General features: G+C 39.0%; 1 protein-coding gene across 3 annotated transcripts in view; it reads right to left on the reverse strand.

Moving 5' to 3' along the window:
• Nucleotides 1-22,586, reverse strand: part of LOC102810166 (uncharacterized) — a 57,766-nt gene that overhangs the window by 22,091 nt on the left and 13,089 nt on the right. For all 3 annotated transcript variants that reach the window (XM_085500734.1, XM_085500735.1, XM_085500733.1), the window contains exons 4-8: nucleotides 14,015-14,152; nucleotides 4,899-5,071; nucleotides 3,191-3,302; nucleotides 2,750-2,863; nucleotides 362-496 (exon numbers count right to left, since the gene is read on the reverse strand). In XM_085500734.1, coding sequence (XP_085356860.1) covers nucleotides 362-496; nucleotides 2,750-2,863; nucleotides 3,191-3,302; nucleotides 4,899-5,071; nucleotides 14,015-14,152 — 672 coding nt within the window. The remainder of the gene's footprint in view (nucleotides 1-361; nucleotides 497-2,749; nucleotides 2,864-3,190; nucleotides 3,303-4,898; nucleotides 5,072-14,014; nucleotides 14,153-22,586) is intronic.

Here is a 22,586-nt window from a genome sequence, read left to right on the forward strand (position 1 = left end):
TCTTTTTTGAAGCAGCCTTATTAGACTGATCATGAACAAAATGATGTCTTTGTGAAAAGTTGAATGAAACTCAACAAGTTATGTGTCAGAAATAAGTCTAGATGGATGAATGGATGGAGTGATCCACTATGTACTTTTTTATTTTTCTTACATCATCATCAATAATTTTTTTTCAAATCTTTAGTTTCTATATAATATTTTCTATCAACTGTAAATAAATCAGACTTCACATGGCGTCTACCAGGTCCAGTTGAACGCAAGCACCTGGGGACCAAGTTTCCTAAAAGTTGGAACCGTTCGTGAATGAATCTTTATTTTTAGACAGCTGACAAAACTTGTGCATTAATGATTCTGAACTCACCTCTACAAATGTCTTGCCGGCTTGCAATCCTCCCTTCAGCTCAAAACTAACCATTCCACCAAACAATTTCATTTGTTTCTTTGCGATCTCATGTTGGGGATGCGACGGCAAACCAGGATAGTAAACCTTTAAAATCTAATCAATTGAAAATAAATTTAATATATATATCATATCATACCAATAAGGCATGGGAATGATAATTGAAAAACTAGACATATATGAATTTAAAATTTAAATAAGAACAAGCAGCCTATCGGCTGAGATAGCTCCGCTGTTAGCAATGCACATTTCAATTAAAGAACTGAAGACATCATTAGAAAATGAACAATATGAATAGTATCAAAGCAATCGGACTTACGGTTTTTAACAAGAAGTCGAAAATATCACTTTTTACCGAAAATTACAAAAATATTCACCAAAATAAATTAATTAGAGAATTGAAGATATCATCACAAAATGAACAAATCTGAGATGTCCACATGTAGTACCTATATATGTAATATCAAAGCAATCGGACTTGCAGTTTTTAACAAGAAGTCGAAAATATCACTTTTTACCAAAAATTACAAAAATATTTACCAAAATAAATTAATTAGAGAATTGAAGATATCATCACAAAATGAACAAATCTGAGTAGTCCACATGTAGTACCTATATATGTAATATCAAAGCAATCAGACTTACAGTTTTCAACAAGAAGTCGAAAATATCACTTTTTACCAAAAATGACAAAAATATTCACCAAAATTAGAGAATTAAAGATATCATTACAAAATGAACAAATCTGAGAGAGGTCCACTTGTAGTACCTATATATGTAGTATCAAAGCAATTGGACTTGCAGTTTTTAACAAGAAGTCGAAAATATCACTTTTTACCAAAAATGACAAAAATTTTCACCAAAATTAGAGAATTAAAGATATCATTAAAAAATGAACAAATCTGAGAGAGGTCCACATGTAGTACCTATATATGTAATATCAAAGCAATTGGACTTGCGTTTTTTAACAAGAAGTCGAAAATATCACTTTTTACCAAAAATGACAAAAATATTCAGCAAAATTAGAGAATTGAAGATATCATCACGAAATGAACAAATCTGAGAGAGGTCTACCCAAGGTACATATACACCAAGTATCAAAGCATTCAGGCTTGTAGTTTTCAAGAAGAAGTCGAAAAAGTAAAACATTGACACGGACGACGACGACGGACGACACCGGACAATCACTCATATGATAAGCTCCGCTCGACAAAGTCGACAGCGGAGCTAAAAAGAGTTGCTGTATAATTTTTTTTTTAAATGACAAATATAAACATCTAGTAGATAAATGAGAAAATACCGTAAATACAGAAAAAAACACTTCTAATATGAAAATTAAAAGAAAATGTTTATAACATATTGAGCCATTATTTAATTACTGATTTAGAATGTAATGATCTCCATAAAGAGACATTTTTAGTATTTTCAGTGTACTGGTATGATATGAATGTGTCAGACCATTTTATCATGGCATGTAAAATAGCACATTGATAATGTATGAATTAAATGTAGATGGTGCTTGTAATGCCTCAATATAATTAGAGAATTCTGGCGTCTTTGTGATATTGTTAACAATTTGTACATACTAGTGGTGTTCACATTAGAGATCTCAGCACATGCCGAGACTCGGGACAGAGTAGGAACATACCGAAATATGTGTGTGTGTGTGGCTGGAACTGAAAAATCCTGATAGACACTCAGGACCATAACACTTGGCCTGAATGCTCAGCACAAACCAAAATCATGTTCTCTGTGTTGATTTGAAGAGAACATATACTGATTTATAATACTACGACATGACAATCGAAGGAATTGCAGCTATATATGGTCGGATGCTGTAGTAATGAATGAAATGAATGCAAACCGTCATCATCAATCCATATTTATGTGCTGCTACAACCGTTTTTTTCCACAATGTTACATCAATGTGAAAAAAAAAAAGATTTTTGAATCTTCCTTGTCATTCATGTGCACATTGACTCATAATAAATATCATAACAGCAAATGAATATAATTTCAATATAGCAATTATTATTATCATCATAAGTGTATCATTTTCCATGTTTATGTCAAATAACAGATTAACGAATTAAGGCGTGATCGATTTCGTCACGGGCAGAGTGGCGCCAATGGGGTCTTGACTAATGTGAACACAACTGATGTAATCCTTCTCCAAACATGAAGGATTAAAAATTTGCGTACGAGCCAGGATCTCATAACGTGCACATAGTAACTATTACGATAGTGTGTCAGTAAATGCCAGCAAAACTGGCTGAGTTAATGTAATCAAGTAAAGAACACAATAAATTTGTATATATATAAATTATAAGTACACATAGACAACTATACCTTGGGATGTTGTTCTAAATACTGTGCTATTCTTAAAGCATTGGAGCTATGTCTATCCATGCGTACATGCAATGTACGTACACCTCGTAATAACAAATACGCATCAAATGGTGACTGCAATGAGAAATTAAAAAAAAATAGCAAGAAACTAATGAGACTAGATTTATTTTGAATGAAAACGTAATTTTTAACATCGCAATGCAATTATATTTTAGCAAATATATGTTAATTAAAATGTATAAATGATAATGTAAAGATTGGGAGATAATGAATGAATTTCCATCATTCCTGACAATTATACTAAAATTATCTGAGAAACCCATAAATTAAAGGATACTAATGAGGTCATAATTTAAAACCTACAGTTAGTGTTAAAACACACGTAGATCTTAGTAGCACAAATGGTCATAAGTATTACATTGTATTTGAGAATACTCTTACCAGTGTACTGCCCATGCTCTTCTGGTATGAACTCAGCTTTTCAAAAAGTTCAAGTCGTCGAGTAGAAACAAATCCAGCTAATACATCACTGTGCCCTCCCAAATATTTGGTACTATTATATTGAAAGGAAAACAAATAGTAATAATTTATGAAAAATACAGAATCCTCAGCAAATTAGATTGATTTTGTTCAATAATTTTATTAGTTTCCTGCCTAATAGTTAAAACTAGCAGCCTGTCGGCTGAGATAGCTTCGCTGTTAGCAATGCACATTGCAATTAAAGAACAGAAGATATCATTAGAAAATGAAGAATATGTATAGTATTAAAGCAATCAGACTCTTTATAACTTTTTATCAAAAATATTCATTAAAATTAGATAATTGAAGAACAAAATCATCACGAAATGAACAAATCTGAGATAGGTCTACCTGTCGTACCTATGTAGCATATATAATATCAAAGCAATTAGACTTGCGGTTTTTAACCACTTTTTAATATCACTTTTTACCAAAAATTACAAAAATATTCATGAAAATTAGAGAATTGAAGATATCATCATGAAATGAACAAACCTGAGAGAGGACCACATGTAGTACCTAGATTTGTAGTATCAAAGCAATTGGACCCGCGTTTTTTAACATGAAGTCGAAAATATCACTTTTTATCAAAAATGACAAAAATATTCACCAAAATTAGAGAATTAAAGATATCATTACAAAATGAACAAATCTGAGAGAGGTCCATATGTAGTACCTAGATATGTAATATCAAAGCAATTGGACTTTTGGTTTTCAACAAGAAGTCGAAAATATCACTTTTTACCAAAAATGACAAAAATATTCACAAAAATTAGAGAATTAAAAATATCATTACAAAATGAACAAATCTGAGAGAGGTCCACATGTAGTACTTACATATGTAATAACTAAGCAATACTGACTTGGTGTTTTTAACAAGAAGTAAAATATTACTTTTTTACCAAAAATGACAAAAATATTCACCAAAATTAGAGAATTAAAGATATTATCACAAAATGAACAAATCTGAGAAGGTCCACCGAAGGTACCTACATACCAAGTATCAAAGCATTCGGGCTAGCAGTTTTCAAGAAGAAGTCGAAAATAGCATTTTTGAACAAAAATGACAGAAATATTCGCTATGAATGAGACAATTGAACATATCCACACGAAATGAACAAATCTGAGAGAAAACCATCCAAGGTACCTTCCTAGAAAGTTTCACATCGACAGCAGAGCTAAAAACAGACTGCATATCAAATATTTTATACCAAACTAAAATGAATTTATGAATACATATACCAAAAATGTTAAGGATATACAGGCTGTACACACATAAACAATACCTAGACAGCTGGCCATACTTTATAAACATTTTTGTACTTCATTGTAGAGGTGTTGTGGAAATTAATGACTCATTAAACTCATTTTGCAGTTTTATTTTCCCCCAAAAGACATACATAGTGACCAAAAATGTTTAAAATGGTTACAATGTTGAACAAAAAATTCTTCATCCTTTTTGAAGTGGACCTCACCCCTTACTGACTCTAATTTTACATATTTAGACCCCTGGGCTTATGACTGGGAAAGTATGGTAAACAGTACCTAGACGGCTAAAAGATTATAAACAAATGTCACAAAAAAAATACAGCTTTGTGGTTTTCACTGTACAATATTAACAATGACCTACCAGCTATGTATAGAGATATCTACATCATATTTCAATGGTTGTAATAAATAGGGACTAGCAAACGTAGCATCTACCATAGTCATAACACCAGGAAGACTGTTACCAAGGCGACCAAATTCTTCCATGTCTGTTACTGCCATTGTTGGATTAGCAGGCGTTTCTGCATACAACACCTGTTTGAAATGTAATGGTTTTTAGTATTTTTTCTAATCAATCTTTTAACACTATGGACAAGCAACCAAAAGTTAGTGTAGCATTGAACTTTTTATGTGGTCCTTAAAATTGTGTGAATTGCACAAATTGCGGGATATATCTGAGGATTGCCTTGATTTGCTATTTACTGCAGGTTGCAGTAGTTTGTAATGCATTTGAATTCCTGTGTCAAATAAAAAAAATGAAATGATCGACAACATTTTGATGGGCTATAAATCATTAAAAATGGATGTACATATTTCCTACATTTTCACAAATCAATCAATAAATTCACCTAACTGGAAAGAAGAAGAAATGGATGAAAACAAGACATGACATGTCATAGCCCCCGCTGAGAAAACAATTTAAAACTGATATTGAACTGGGTTTGTGTCAGAGTGAATTTATCCATTATGAGCTGTACTAAAATTCTAAAAGCTGGGGGGGGGGGGGGTAAAAAAATATAAATTGTCTCAGAAGAGCCAAATGAATAACTTGATAAACATATAATGCAATGTGCACTTGTAAACAATTATTACCTGTCCCTGTACTAACTTTGAACAAAACTGGATGACACATATCTGAGAAAAAGCTGGTAACGGGTAGAAAAAGTTTTTTTTTTTTTAGATTTTTGAGGGAAAAAATGGCCTCCAAGCAGTAAAAATGTATTCAATCAAAGAAGTCATGAATGACACTGCCTTCGCTTGTTGCAACATATAATTTAATCAGTTTTTGACATGGACATAAATTGGCAATTTCAAGTTCATAGCACTCTCCATCCTGGTCTCAGCAAGAACACCAGATAGCAACAAACAAGTACAACAGTAAGTAAGTATGCAAATCAGATCTGCAAATATGTAGAAGAGTCAGTGTTGTGTCTGTTTAGATAAACTTCCTTGTACAACTGTATTCCTAATACAAGGACACTGCCAATCACCGAAGTGTTCCAGTAAAAAAACCTGATATTTTTTACAGGAACAGGGCAATAATACTGTTTGTCATACTAGCACCAGATGAGGAACTGAGAAACTGCAATGATCCTTGGTGTACATTACCTGTGACAACAACTTTACTTCCCATGTACTTCACGTACAGGTCTACATGTAGTTTGTGGCCCTGAATTAGTTTCAATATCTCGAAATAAGGACAAGAGTACTTCTCATATGACAATGATACAAATAAAGTACAAGAATCCAGAAAAAAATTATTAAGTTTTTATTATCATACATTAATATTAACAAATCATGTGAAATTTATGTACAGAGAAACACATATTTATGCCTTGGTTGACAGCACTTCTCAAAGAAAGAAAAAACAAGCAGCCTCTCGGCTGAGATAGCTCCGCTGTTAGCAATGAACATTTCAATTAAAGTACAGAAGATAATTCTGGTTCTGCACCTGCAAAAAACAACAAGCAGCCTCTCGGCTGAGATAGCTCCGCTGTTAGCAATGCACATTTCGATTAAAGAACAGAAGATATCATTAGAAAATGAACAATATGCATAGTACCAATGCAATGGGACTTACTGTTTTCAACAAGAATTCAAAAATATCATTTTTGACCATAAATGATTGTGATTTTTAACAAGAAAATATCACTTTTTACCAAAAATGACAAAAATATTCATCAAAATTAGAGAATTAAAGATATCATTACAAAATGAACAAATCTGAGAGAGGTCCACATGTAGTACCTATATATGTAATATCAAAGCAATTGGACTTGTCGTTTTTAACAAGAAGTCGAAAATATCACTTTTTACCAAAAATGACAAAAATATTCACCAAAATTAGAAAATTAAAGATATCATTATGAAATGAACAAATTTGAGAGTGGTCCACATGTAGTACCTATATATGTAATATCAAAGCAATTGGACTTGCGGTTTCTAACAAGAATTCGAAAATATCACTTTTTACCAAAACTGACAAAAATATTTATCAAAATTAGTTAATTGAAGATATCATCACGAAATGAACAAATCTGAGAGAGGTTTACCTGAGGTACCTATGTGTATAATATCAAAGCAAGAGACTTGTGGTTTTCAACAAGAAGTCGAAAATATCACTTTTTACCAAAAATGACAAAAATATTCACCAAAATTAGAGAATTAAAGATATCATTACAAAATGAACAAATTTGAGAGAGGTCCACATGTAGTACCTATATAAGTAATATCAAAGTAATTGGACTTGCGGTTTTTAACAAGAAGTCGAAAATATCACTTTTTACCAAAAATGACAAAAATATTCACCAAAATTAGAGAATTGAAGATATGATCAAGGTACATATACACCAAGTATCAAAGCATTCAGACTTGTAGTTTTCAAGAAGAAGTCGACAATGTAAAACATTGACACGGATGACGACGGACAATCACTCATATGATAAGCTCCGAAAATATCACCTCATACCAAAAATTACAAAAATATTCACCAAAATTAGAGAATTAAAGATATCATTACAAAATAAACAAATCTGAGAAAGGTCTACATGTAGTATCTATATATGTAATATCAAAGCAATTGAACTTTTGGTTTTTAACAAGAAGTTGAAAATATCACTTTTTACCAAAAATTACAAAAATATTCACCAAAATTAGAGAATTGAAGATATTATCACAAAATGAACAAATCTGAGAGAGGTCCACATGTAGTACCTATATATGTAATATCAAAGCAATCAGACTTTCGGTTTTTAACAAGAAGTCAAAAATATCACTTTTTACCAAAAATGACAAAAATATTCACCAAAATTAGAGAATTGAAGATATCAACATGAAATGAACAAACCTAAGAGAGGTCTACCCAAGGTACATATACACCAAGTATCAAAGCATTCAGACTTGTAGTTTTCAAGAAGAAGTCGAAAATGTAAAACATTCACACGGACGACGGACAACGACGGACAATCACTCATAGGATAAGCTCCGAAAATATCACCTCATACCAAAAATTACAAAAATATTCACCAAAATTAGAGAATTAAAGATATCATTACAAAATAAACAAATCTGAGAGAGGATCTCATGTAGTACCTATATATGCAATAACAAGAAGTCAAAAATACCACTGTTTAAAAAGAAATGACGAAAATATTCACCAAAATTAGAGAATTGAAGATATCATCATGAAATGAACAAATCTAAGAGAGGTCTACCCAAGGTACATATACACCAAGTATCAAAGCATTCAGGATCGTAGTTTTCAAGAAGACGACGAAAAAGTAAAACATTGACACAGACGACAACAGACAATCACTCATATGATAAGCTCCCCTTGACAAAGTCGACAGCGGAGCTAAAAACAACTCCCCATTTTACAGTAAATAAGTGTTTCCTCGAAAAATTAACGATCCCGGATCGTTGTTTGATCCCCTGGGGGATAAAGTGGAGACTTTGAACCTGGGGTGATCTGTATTTCTCTGACATGTTGCGAAGTCTGAAGAGCAAACACGTCTTTTGCATTTCAGGCCATTTTGACATTTGCGATTCAACGGATAGTTGGTGCACAATATTAAAAATATCGCCGCACCAAGTATTTTCTTAATTAAATAAAAACATTATTTTGAATCATAAACAATACGTTTGTTGTAGTAAATATAATTTTTAATACATGAAATGCCTAAAATTTTATTGAATTTACAAAACGTGACATTTTATAATAAAACTCTCATCCGCTTACATCACAAACAAAACTACGGCTTTTGTATGTTGTTTTAGCGCTGTCAGTATTCTCACTTCCGGGTTTGTGATCGTGTGTACGTACATGTGTACAGCGGTAGCGAACATGGCGAACACGTTTGCTGTGTACATGACAACAAAAGCTGGATCAACTATTAAATTTTCAATTAAGGTAGAGATGCAGGTTCGTGGGCACTTGGGAGTGATTTTTTTTTTGGCTTTTTATTATCCAAAAAGTCTTGGCTATGGACTGTTGAAATGTTGTAGAGTTGTGAATAGTGGAACATGCTCAAAAACGATTTTAAAATATAGATAACAGGTGCAAACATTCTCTCTTTTGAATGCGTAGCAAGATTTAGCAAGGCTGTACATAAATAATAAAAAAAAACATGGTAAAAGAAAGAAATGACGGGATCTCCATATTATGCACTATATTTAACTTTTTACAAAACGATAATACATTTAAATTTGAAACTGTAACAGCCATTTTAATTATGAGCATTAGCAAACTTCTTACTGAGTGAATTGTTATGCAAATTAGCAAATATCTCAGCTTCTTTTTAGTGAACATTCCAGAACTTTAAAAAAATATAGTTGAACTCTGGTGACCTTATACCCTTTGTTATATAATATAATTCCCTTTATCATAGTTTGTTTCAATATAAATATGCATTGTCATAATTAATTTTGAATACAAACAAGTTTTGGGGTTGAAACAACAGTGGGGATTCAGATGTAAAGATGTAAATATCTTACAAAAACATTGGTGCCTTATTTGTTTATTTATTTTAAGGGACATAATTTCCAGCTTTATTCAAAATAATTCAGATATTTTAGTATAAAAACAAATGCCTCATCGCAGAAAAAAAATGCTGCATTTAGACGTGAATAGATTCATAAAACATGCAAGATAACAGAAAATCTTAGCTGGCTTTTGTCCAAGTATTTTGTACAGGTGTCTGTCAAAAATTAATGATTCACTGAGACAAATATGAACTCATTGTCTTTCCATGAGTTGGTTTTGAAACCCAGTATAGTATTCCCATGGGATTTGGGGGATACATTACCAAGAATATTATTACAAGATAAATGATTTGCTTCATTGAACACATACAACAATGCATATTTCCACTAAGATCAGTGACCTTTGATGTGTATCACCAGTGATCAGTCAAGTAGAAACAGTCAAAATATTTTATCAGATTTTCTCATGATATTTTAATACAGGACATCTGTTGTTCAAACTCGGGGAAGATTTCATACTGATGAATAAGGTGACCAAGTTTGATGAAGTTTGGAATAGAATTAGTAAAGTTATTATGCACACAATAACAATTATTAACGACGACGACGACAACGCCGGACACAATTTTTGTCTTAATATACCTTTCCCTTCCATCTTTGATGGTACGGGCAAGGTAAAAATAGCTCCTAGACGCTTTGACCTTTTGTTTTGAAATTTTCACAAATGATTGGCAATATGTTTATCTTCAAAACGCCGTCGGGGCATTGTTTTTAGTTGAATAGTGTTACAGCAATCGTACAGACAACTAGCCTGGGTGTTAATTCATGCATAAACTTGAAGTAGTGAAATTTGAGCTGCTGCCCTACAAAATTGACAACTGGTAGACAGTTTTCAAGACGGCACTTTCTTCATAGTAAACAGATGTACCCATAAACCAATTTTGACAGGAAACAGAAGCATGGTTTAGAAGCTAATTTTTTTTAAATCACTTTTGACGAAAAAAGCACATTTTTGTGCATATTTCAAACAACAGTGTCCATAAAAATAAAATACTTTAAAGAGGAACTAAATAGAGCCTAATTTGGTGTTTGTATTTATCAAATTATGTATATTGATTATAAATTTGAAAAAAAAAATTAAAAAAAATGATTATCTTCAGAGTTATGATGATTTAAATATGAGAAACCATAAACCTGCGAAGGACTTCCGTTTGCGCCATCTTGCCATAAAAAAACGCCCTCATGAGGTATAAACAGGAAAGGTAACAAAGCATGATGACTAAATATTATCTGATTAAATATAAACAACTTAGGGAGACTAAGACTTCTAGTCTAGGTTGTTTCGACTTTTACGTTAATGTTATTTACAAGCGTATCAACATACAAACATTATGGATGTGCGATTGATCGAGACAGGCATTTTTCTTGTCCATCTGTCTAATAAATGCTATTTCCAGTACTGCACTGTGCGTGCAAATTATTTCAAAGTCTGGATGCTGGAGTATGCAATCTTGAGTTCGTAGGTTGGTGGTGGAAACATTTTCGTGAAATAAAACTATCATCCGAACAAGGGGCATAGTCGTCGATATACTCTCATCACTCACACTTGACTGATCTGAATCTTCACAGTATACCGTACTTCCCTGACCATCAGCCCGGAGGCATGAACACATGAACACGTAAGGAAAAAGTAAGGGATGAGCTTTTACTCGAGGACCAACTCAGAAAAGATGATTTTGTTTTGGGGTTAAACACTGTAACCATCTTGCCAACAACGAAAAATTATCCAAAAAGATTGTTCGTTCACCACACTGGGCTCGGGAAAATAATACTTATTTTTGAAAAAAAAATGCGTCATTGATTTTAACGACACTTACAATGAAGAAACAAACATGTTCATAAAAACCCACACATTTTATTACAATACGATTTACATACCGTCTCGGTATGGGTAGGGTCTGTGGGGAAACAGTCAAAGGCATTTATCATTATCTTCGTTTTGGTATGTTTTCGATCGTACGCAAACTCGATGCAAAGCAATCTTCCACCATGAGGTTTTTCAGCACGATTTGACCTGAAACAACTTCCTTTGACCTAACAGGTCATGTCTTTCATTAACCAATCAAAATGATTATTGACGATGATTGATTTTTTAACGCAATGCGGAAGTGAATTACCGCAATGTTAAAATGTGATCTGTAGCACTGATTGCAACGAAAAAAACGATGATTTTTTTTCCCCTCAAAACTGGCGATTAGCAATTTCGGAAAAGTAAACGACCGTTAATAAGTAACCATGGGTAAACTGAGTGTGGAGGAAGAATTTAAACACCTTTCACGATCGCCAACATCATATCACATCGCTCAAACCTTAGGCCTTTCATGATAGCTTCAAAGTAAACCATGCCAAATAACTAGGTACACGACTTAACGATCACACTTTTGTCTTTTCGAAAGCTACTACCCGAAGAAATATGGATTACTCCAGTATTGCAACATCGGAGTTCATTCTGAGTAAATGACAGAATAGAATGGATGCGAACCACGTTGTGTACGTTCGCCATGTACTCTGAAATTAATGCGAGTTTTCTCATAAAAGCACGAACCACTACCGTGCCAATCACGATTATTATGAAATGAAACACACTTTTTACACGCATATTTTAGAGAATATCGTCGACGCCCAGTAAAAACACTCTCGGCTTATAATCGCGAATGCCCTTAACTCGATAAATACCTAGTAAAAATAGAGGGATGGGCTTCATACTCGGGAGGGACTTACGATCATGGAAGTACGTTACTTTAATGCAATTGGGCTTCCACTCTCAGAATACTGTGGTTCAAACACATAATGCTCTAACCCAAGTTCTAAAAAGCACATTGTGCATATAAAAATTGAGTTTATACTAGTAGTACACAATGCTTGGCAGCATGAACGGCTATGTACAATGGCGTATACGAATGCAATCAGATACTAAAACGTCATAGCTTTGAAAAGTACCCGGATGTTAAATATGTTCGTTCGTTATTTATTCCCCTCCATGAATGGCCTCCATGGTGTTAAATTGCAAGCACTTCAAATGCCTATCCAAGCTACAGTTATAATTAAAACAAATTTAAACCACTGTAATATTATTTCGAATACAGTTTACAGTATACACAACCATAAATTAAGGCCACATTTAGGTTCGCTTTAAACAAATAAACAAAACTTTAAAATTCATACAATAAGCTTTCCGAAAATATATAGTTTTGTGGACAAGGGAGGTCATCTTGGTTTCCTAATTAACTAATTAAAATACCTGTCAGGTAAACTGCATCTCTACCTTAAGTTTAAAAAAAAAAAAAATCCGACTGACCCAATTTTTTAATTTCCCGACTTGAGGTCAACATAAGTTTGTTTTTTTTGGCCTTAGGTTCAGAGCATCCATGCACTAAGTTTCATCAAAAACCAATTTATGGTTCTTGAGATATCAGTGGAACAGATGGACACACATTAACTCCAAAGCTATTATCATGCAATTTAGGTAATGCATGTATTTAAACCAAAACATTATGAAATATGCGCATTAGCCCAGAGCATATATGCATCAAGTTTCATCAAAAACCAACCTATGGTTCTTGAGATATCAGTGGAACAGATGGACACAAACATACAAACAGACTGATTGCAAAGACTTCCATTGTGTGCTTCGCACACAGGAGTCAAACTCCACCTCTAAGATATTATTTAACTGAGCCACACGTTCGTTAAAGTTACTCCGAGCTGCTGTGACACGAGGGAAAACCTGTAACACAATAATGACCTTGACGTTCATGCGATCATGCAAATGACGCACCAAGTTAATTAAACGTGACCCTACATTGGATGCAGAAAGTGATGCTAAATCAACTGTACCCAACTGTAAAATAACCACGTCTGGGTTGAAATCCTGAACGACGTGTAAATCGAAACGCCGTAACTTTTCCACCGTACACCCTCCGACACCATGTAATTTTATTTCTGCCGAATTACTCAAATTAAACGAAAGCGGCAAAGCGCATGCGTTGCGTCCACTTGACATGGACGTACTCAATCGCGCCACAAAAGAATGACCCAAAATTAAAACTTTAGGCTTCATGATGACTTAAACAAACGTGTGAAAGGATGCCTGAAACCTCAACGGCGGAACGATAACCCCAGGTAAACCAGAACTTGCCTTAAAATTATCGAAAATACGACTAAAATTGTAGAAGAAACAAACTGCAAGCCGGCAAGTTGACGGTGTAGTTCAAAAGAGGTGGATCAATGTTGCTTCCCCCCTCTAAGGCACAATTAAACAAGAATGCGCCAGCCATAGAGGGCGCTCTCCAACTGGTATTAAAATACAATTGCATGTATATAAATCTGATTATCTCTCTATAATCAATGCTTTAGATTTAATCTCATTTTTGTACCAGCCATCAAGAATTAAAGTCACCCATGCCATGGTACAAATAGAGAGTAGGATTGAATTACCTTTGTGTTTTTCTTGACAAGTTTTCTATATTCATCAACATGACATCCTGCTGTCACCCATGATATTTCAACTCCATGATGTGGCAGCATTTGTTCCAAGTACTTATGTGTACCACTGTAGACAGGATCTGGTGCTATCTAATCAAGTGACAAAACATGTGACAAATACAATAATGCATCTAGACAATTAAAGAGACAGGATCATTTTTCTTTAGTTTGAAATAATTTACATATTAATTATAATACTCCTGAAAAGGCAAAGACATATCAAGAAAACTTTCCAGCAATTGTAAACAATAACACAAAATCAAATATTGAATTTTGTAAAAATATAGTGAAACCCATAACCCATAAAACATGCAATTTTAGCAAATTTGATGCAATACATGAATTAACAGAATCTTAATTTAGCTTAGGTATTAAAATCTCAATGTGAGAATATACATTATTTTAAACTAGTGATAATATTAGCTAAAGTAGCTAAAAAACATATTTTACAGTATGTAAATTAAGCGAGGGTTCTCCGAACCCGCCTATTCACATAGTTCATACCCACCATAGACTCCGGTCAGTCAAAATGACTATTTTGAACTGTAGGCATTAATCAGCGATTCTGCCGGTGACGGAGAGATAGAATCCAGGTCAGGGGAAGCCCCATGACCTCAAGATTCTTTTACCCCTTACGTCACGAACCCACGTGACCGAGGCCACCTGGCAGCGCCACAGGTAGCCGTCCTTCACTCTGGTTCCTTTCTCTCCGCCTCGAGGACTTAGACCAACGCGATGGAAAGAGTGGGGAGGTTGGGGGGGACCCGGAGTCTATGGTGGGTATGAACTATGTGAATAGGCGGGTTCGGAGAACCCTCGCCTAAATTCACTACGTTCAATTACCCACCATAGACTCCGGTCAGTCAAAATGAATATTTTGAACTGTAGGCAGAGTCAGACACCGATAGGTGGCGGGTTTTTCCGAGCAAACAGAAAAAAAAGGAGAATGATGAAAGACTTTCCCCCAGTCCGGGATGAAAAACAAACCCAAAAACCTAAGTTAAGACCCAAGAAGGGTGGTGTCTTACCTTGCCTGTGCTGTCCCAGAAGCAAGAAGCCAATGCTGCTGTGGTGACAGGGTTCGGTGTGCCCAAGAAAGCTAGACCCAAGCCGAACTCGGGGGTGATAAGCTTGAAGTAGGACCGAAACAGTTCGCATGAGGGCGTAGGTCGACAGAAGCGAAACCTGGGAGCTTCCAGGAAGTGCTAGTGGAACAGACAATCTGCCCGCAAAAATGCAGAGACTGACTTATCGCCTATGCGCAGAGGCCCCTGCAGTCGTTCGGACTGGGTCAGCAAACAAGGCCTGACCCGCTACGACGGGGCCTAACCTGAAGAGACCCTGCTCAATAGATTGGGTGTCTCCTAGGTAGTAGTTGATGAAGACGTTCTGCGTTCTCCAGAAGCCTACCCTCAGAATGTGTTTGAGGGGGGGGCACCTGACGCTCGCGCTAGTGAGTTAGCAATCGCACGGACCTCATGTTCTTGTACTTGGTGTCTCTGCAAGGTCAGTGTTGAGGAGGATAGTGTATTATAGACCTCCAGTACAGTCGCAGTAATCCACCTGGGGATGGAAGTCGGGGAAACCAGCTTATCCCGCTTGACAGGGCCGTAACGCAAAAACATGTGTTTGGTTCCCAGTCTAGAAAACCTGGTACGGTTCTCGTAGCCACTCAGCGCTCGAACCGGGCAGAGAAGCAATTCCTCCTGATCCTCCGGACTGACAATATTTGCCAGCCGGGGGATGACGATCGGTTGAGGATCGTGTCCTGGGATTTGGTTCTTGGCGAGAACCCGATTCGTGTCTTAGTACAACTTGATCGCCCATGAAAGCGGCACAACCATCCGCAAACGATAGTGTGCGCCTAGCTTTGACCGGCGCCTACCTGAGGCGAGGGCCAGTAGGAAGACTATTTTCCACATCAAAAAATTGAGTGGTGCTTATTGGAGAGGCTCAAAAGGCAGTCTGCTTAGAGCAGACAACACAGCCGACGAGTCCCAGTTGGGCGGCTCCCTTGTATGGGGTCTTGGCGTCTGGAAAGCAGTAAATAGTCTCCTAAAAATAGGACAATCGGCTAGTCTTGTTCCCGTACGTTTGAATGGTGGGGCACAAGGCCGACCTGTAGCCAACAATCACTGCGTAGGACAAACCCACTTCGTCAAACAGGTGGACGAAGGAGCCTGCTACCTGGCCAATAGAGGGATGGTATCGATCAATCTCCCTTCCGCTACACTAACCAGTGTATGCTCGCAGCCTAGAAATGTAGGCTGCATTGGTGGAATCCCTGTTTGCCCTGGCCAGGACGTTGGCAGCCCGCTCAGATAAAGCTTTCCTATGTGCAGGTCTAATGAGAGCCTCTATGCGGGTAAGTGATACCTGCTGGGCTCGTGGTAGTGCGCCGTCTGGTTGGGACGGCATGTCCGGGAAGTCCGGAAGCACTGCTGGTGTTTCGACTACCGTTTCCGACAGAAGTGGAAACTAGGCCCTGTTTGGCCAATTGGGTGCGACCAATGATAATATGCAGGTGTGCACCTGTCGAAGTCTTCTCCGGTGCCCGGTGGACTAGCGGGAAGGGAGGAAAAGCGTACACAACTAAGTGGGTCCGCAGGGTAGCAAAGCGACCCTGGCCCAGGCTCCTGGAGTCAGCAGGAGTGTTACGTATGTCGGGAGCTTGGTGTTCCGGGGTGCGGCAAACGGTCTAACCTTGGACCGTCCACAGCCAAAACAGCCTGGAGGCTACCCACTGGGGTATCAGCCACTCCGTGTTCTGGAGACGGAGTTGACCTGAAAGGGCGTCGCCAGACTGTTCCTCACCCCTGGAAGGTGGTGTGCGGTTAGCTCCACATTGTATTCCAGGCACCAAAGGAGAATTTTGCTCCACTAGGACTGACAACGATGGGGAATGCGTCCCCCCCTCCTTCATGAAGGAGACCACCGCTGCGGTGTCTGTGCGGAGCAGGACTCTGTGGTCTCGAACTACGGGTAGAAAGCGTGGTAGTGCTAAGTACACTGCTCACAGTTCGAGCCGGTTGATATGGTGGTCCCAAAACTATGCGGGAGCCATATCCTTGGGCTTGTTCGTCCAATAGATGCGCTCCCCAACCCTGGGGGGAGGCATCTGTTACCAGAGTCATACCTGCGGCGAGCGGGTCCAAGGGGGCCCCTCTGCCCGAGGTTGGTCAGTAACGACCATCAGGGCAGGGCTTCCTTCACTTGGTCCGAGATCTAAACCCGCCTATCTAGTACCCATAGGAGAGCTCGGCGTTATAACAAGCGTTATACCGGGCGGCTGCGTAGTGCGGCCTGGGGAACGACCCTTCGAACCGAGGTCATCATTCCGATGATCCGCATTAGTTCACGGAGGGACACCGAGGGATCGCTGACTAGGCATTCGGCTAGGCTGCTTAGCGCTAAGCAATATGCTTGAAATAGCTAAGCCAAGCTTACCTCTGTGTCAAAACTCCATGCCCAGGGACACCAACTGCGCGTTGGCTCGAGGTGGGACTTGTCGATTTACTAACGAGCCCAACTGGTGAAGTAAATCCTGTGTTAGCCTGATGCGTTTGGCTATTACCCCTTGCCCGGGTTGTTGGTAACCAGTAGTCTGGGTACGGATTGAGGTGTACCGACATCTGGTGAAGCAGCAGCACTACCTGTTTCATCCCTCTGGTGAACACGTAGGGCCCTGTGCCTAACCCGAACGGGGGGGGGGGGTGGAGGCACCGAAGTTCGAATACTTGGCCCAGCTGGGCGATTCGAAGGAGATGGCAACTCGCTAGGTGCATCAGTACGTGCAGGTAGGCCCCGCTTAAGTCTAGCAGGGCTAGCCAGTCAAAACGGTGGATGGAGACAGGGATGTGTGGCCATGTGTTCGGCAGTTGCGAGGGGGGGGTGCTCCCTTCCCCCATGAGGTGAGTTCCCCAAGGACTGAAGTAGTCACTAAGTTGTGACCTGGCCACTCACCGAACACGTGCCTGTCCCCCCCGGTTGCAGAGGTGAGCGTCAAACATGCTTCCCCTGCTGCCGGGTAGACGTCCGCCCAGAGAGGGTGAGGAGCCACCACCTGGCTCTTACCTCCCTGGGGGCGCGCCACTACCCTTCCCTCCCATGGAAGGGTATAAGCGCTTGCCTCCTGGCTGACTCTGGCTAGCGGACAACGCCCTAAGGTGTTGTGTTTTTTGTGCTTGGGGTGCCCTCAGCTTGCCCATGGCAGGACCAACTGGCTAGTGGATTCGATCTGAACCCTCTGATTCATTGCACTCTGAAGCTCCGAGACTGTACCCACCATTCCCTGAACAAAGAGGGTGGAGGGTGTCCAGTCTGCGTCACTGAGGTGGGGACGTACCCCGGCTCAGCTTGTCGGCGAAAACATGTGCGTCTAATGCCGCGTCTCGTAGCACAGTAGTGGCCCTGGCCAAGCGAGCCAGGCAACACTAGGGGGTGTCGCACGTAGATGTGCGGTGGCCCACCAGTAAAAAAGTCGCCTGGTCTAGGAGGTCACCAGAGCGCTGGGCACGCATAATAGCATATGCGCTCAAGCAACTCTGCTCTCAGGGCTAGATGGGTCGTCCTCAATTGGCAAAGACACCCATGGAACGCGGCTATCCCCCTTTGCCCGGTTTGCCAAATTCATGGTACCGGGGTCTGGGGTAGGAGCCTTGGAATCCGGTTGGGGGCATTTTGGTCTCATCCCACGCTATGGGGTCTGATCCCGAAACACACCGACCGGGTAGCGTTTGGTCCAGTGGAAAGTGTTGCCTAACGTTATCCCCACCCGGGGGCCTTAAGCATTACATCCTCCGCGGCTGACCAACGCCGCCCATCAACACCGTTTGCGTGCTCTGCGCCCCACTCCGCACTCAGACGGACAGGGGAGAGATATGCTGATGGGGTTGCTTTGAATCCCGACGCCCGTGATCCCATAAGCGTTGAAGCAACCTTAGGTGGTCGCTTTAGGATCAAGGGTGGGGGTATATACATCGTATCACTGGGATTGATGATACTCCGCCTCACCCCAAAAGCGTGGCTCACCGAGTCATACAGATGGAAGACTCTGAGGGACTGCCCGGAGTACCGGCTGTATCCAACGCGAGCGAACTGCGTCTCCTTTAACTTAAAATATGTGAGAGGGAGCGTGTTCGACTGTGCGTCTCATGACAGGGTCGGTTCCCTCTGGGGACGCCCGTGGGTCGGTAAGAAAGGAGTCAAAACCCACAGCGGGGACCGGACACAAGGATAAATTCGTTACTGTTGTACCGTTACCGCGTGACGAACCCTAGCTGGCTGAAAGTGGGGGGGGGGTCAACGCGTGCCCTGCCCTGAAAGCCCTGCCCCGAGATCGGAGACTTGGCTGCCAGCACCCCGTTGGCATTCAGTGCCCGCGGATCCAGAGAAGGACCGGTGCAATTAGCCTGAGCCTCGGCCACCCCCCAAAATAGTGGGAGAGCCGTGACTGGGAACGGGGGTTCCCCGGAAGAGATGTGTTTGAATGCAAACATGCTTTCGTGTCTCTTCCTGCTTGCCCACCAAGGGGACACAGTGGAGACAGCTCGCTCCGACTGCGTCTGATCTACCCGGCCTGCCAGGAACGCAATTGCCCCGACAGTCCTTCGACCAAAGCCCTCAACTCGGAGGCAAACCCGGTGCCGTGCGAGGAAGGGTCCACAAAGAGACCCGCAACGGGCCCCATAGGAGGAAAGCCTGCAGGGGCACAGCCTCGCTGCAGCCGGTAAAATCGGGTAAACCACCACCTGAAAAAAACAGACTGTGAGGATGCCCTCCGATCAGCGGGGGAGACCGAGAAAAATATCGGTACCTCCACTGTCTGGCCTCTTACTCGACGTCCCGGTACATGAAGTACCGGTAGCCGAGCGTGAGGACTTTCCACTCATGCAAAACACACAACTCACTTTAACCGATTTGTTTACTGGACGCGCGACCTTGCTGTGACGCGGTCAGTCTCAGCGATTTTGATGGCTCTGAAAGAAAATCTCAGGCCTCAGAACTCCAGTGAAAAAAACACACTTTCACGCAAAAACCCCGAAACCCGCACGTAGCTACGACAAAGTATCTCAGATGCGGGTTCTATGCTGGTAAATTCTGAATATAACCACTGCACGATCGACTCGAAACACGAGGAGACCGGAAAGAAAACGGCAGCGAGCCCTGGTGCTGTCATTACACCTATATATTGCTAAATACCGGTACATTAAAAATAAAAGACGACATGCATGAGGGAAACGAATTACAGTTGTAAAAGGTGCCGCCATGAAATCAACATGTGACTACGTAGTGGCGCCGGATTTTGATTTCTTTGCTGTGAAAAATACAACACACAAAGGGGAAAACGACACGAGGGTAAAAATGACAAGGAAAACTTATCCTACCAGCTACCATGCCGGATGCCGAGCAGCGGCAACAACCCAAGCTTATAAATCCGGACAGGAAAAAAAACAAGCAGCCTATCGGCTGAGATAGCTCCGCTGTTAGCAATGCACATTTCAATTAAAGAACTGAAGACATCATTAGAAAATGAACAATATGAATAGTATCAAAGCAATCGGACTTACAGTTTTTAACAAGAAGTCGAAAATATCACTTTTTACCAAAAATTACAAAAATATTCACCAAAATTAGAGAATTGAAGATATCATCACAAAATGAACAAATCTGAGAGAGGTCCACATGTAGTACCTATATATGTAATATCAAAGCAATCGGACTTGCGGTTTTTAACAAGAAGTCAAAAATATCACTTTTTACAAAAAATGACAAAAATATTCACCAAAATTAGAGAATTGAAGATATCATCACGAAATAAACAAATCTGAGAGAGGTCCACATGTAGTACCTATATATGTAGTATCAAAGCAATTGGACTTGCAGTTTTTAACAAGAAGTCGAAAATATCAGTTTTTACCAAAAATGACAAAAATATTCACCAAAATTAGAGAATTAAAGATATCATTACAAAATGAACAAATCTGAGAGAGGTCCACATGTAGTACCTATATAAGTAATATCAAAGCAATTGCACTTGTGGTTTTTAACAAGAAGTCGAAAATATCAGTTTTTACCAAAAATGACAAAAATATTCACCAAAATTAGAGAATTAAAGATATCATTACAAAATGAACAAATCTGAGAGAGGTCCACATGTAGTACCTATATATGTAATATCAAAGCAATTGCACTTGCGGTTTTTAACAAGAAGTCGAAAATATCAGTTTTTACCAAAAATGACAAAAATATTCACCAAAATTAGAGAATTGAAGATATCATCACGAAATGAACAAATCTGAGAGAGGTCCACATGTAGTACTTATATATGTAATATCAAAGCAATTCCACTTGCGGTTTTTAACAAGAAGTCGAAAATATCAGTTTTTACCAAAAATGACAAAAATATTCACCAAAATTAGAGAATTAAAGATATCAACATGAAATGAACAAACCTAAGAGAGGTCTACCCAAAGTACATATACACCAAGTATCAAAGCATTTAGGCTTGTAGTTTTCAAGAAGAAGTCGAAAAAGTAAAACATTGACACGGACGACGGACGACGACGACGGACGACGACGACGGACAATCACTCATATGATAAGCTCCGCTCGACAAAGTCGACAGCGGAGCTAAAAAGCAGGCGATCCAGTAGAGCTCGCTAGATTTCATCTCCACTCGAGGCGGAGAGAAATTAAGAGTGAAGGACGGCTACCTGTGGCGCTGCCAGGTGGCCTCGGTCACGTGGGTTCGTGACGTAAGGGGTAAAAGAATCTTGAGGTCATGGGGCTTCCCCTGACCTGGATTCTATCTCTGCGTCACCGGCAGAATCGCTGATTAATGCCTACAGTTCAAAATAGTCATTTTGACTGACCGGAGTCTATGGTGGGTAATTGAACGTAGTGAATTTCACACATTTTGAAAGGAATCCCGTACCAATCATCACAATTATATTTTTACAGATTATTATACATCTGTCACCGTAAGTTACAGCGTACCGTAATTTTACGGTATTGCACTAGGTATTTTCATCCTACCATATTAGGAAATGCAAATTCCAAATTGCTATCCAATAGTATTCCTTTTATCATAGTTTGTTTCAATATAAATATGCATTGTCATAATAAATTTTGAATACAAACAAGTTTTGGGGTTGAATCAACAGCGGGGAATCAGTCTACCGAATGTCCTTGAAAGATATAAATATCTTAAAAAACATTGGTGCCTAATTTGTTTAATTATTTTAAGAGACATAATTTCCAGCTTTATTCAGAGTAATTAAGATATTTTAGTATAAAAACAAATGCCTCATCGCAGAAAAAAAAGTGCTGCATTTAGATGTGAATAGATTCATAAAACATGCAAGATAATAAAAAATCTTAGCTGGCTTTTGTCCAAGTATTTTGTACAGGTGTATGTCAAAAATTAATGATTCACTGAGACAAATATGAACTGCCTCATTGTGTGACTACTGTATTATATGAAAAGTACAAAAAAACACCCTCTATGAATAGCTATCATGTT

Source organism: Saccoglossus kowalevskii, chromosome 6 (genome assembly GCF_978046115.1).
Source record: "Saccoglossus kowalevskii chromosome 6, keSacKowa6.1, whole genome shotgun sequence".
Lineage (NCBI taxonomy): Eukaryota > Metazoa > Hemichordata > Enteropneusta > Harrimaniidae > Saccoglossus > Saccoglossus kowalevskii.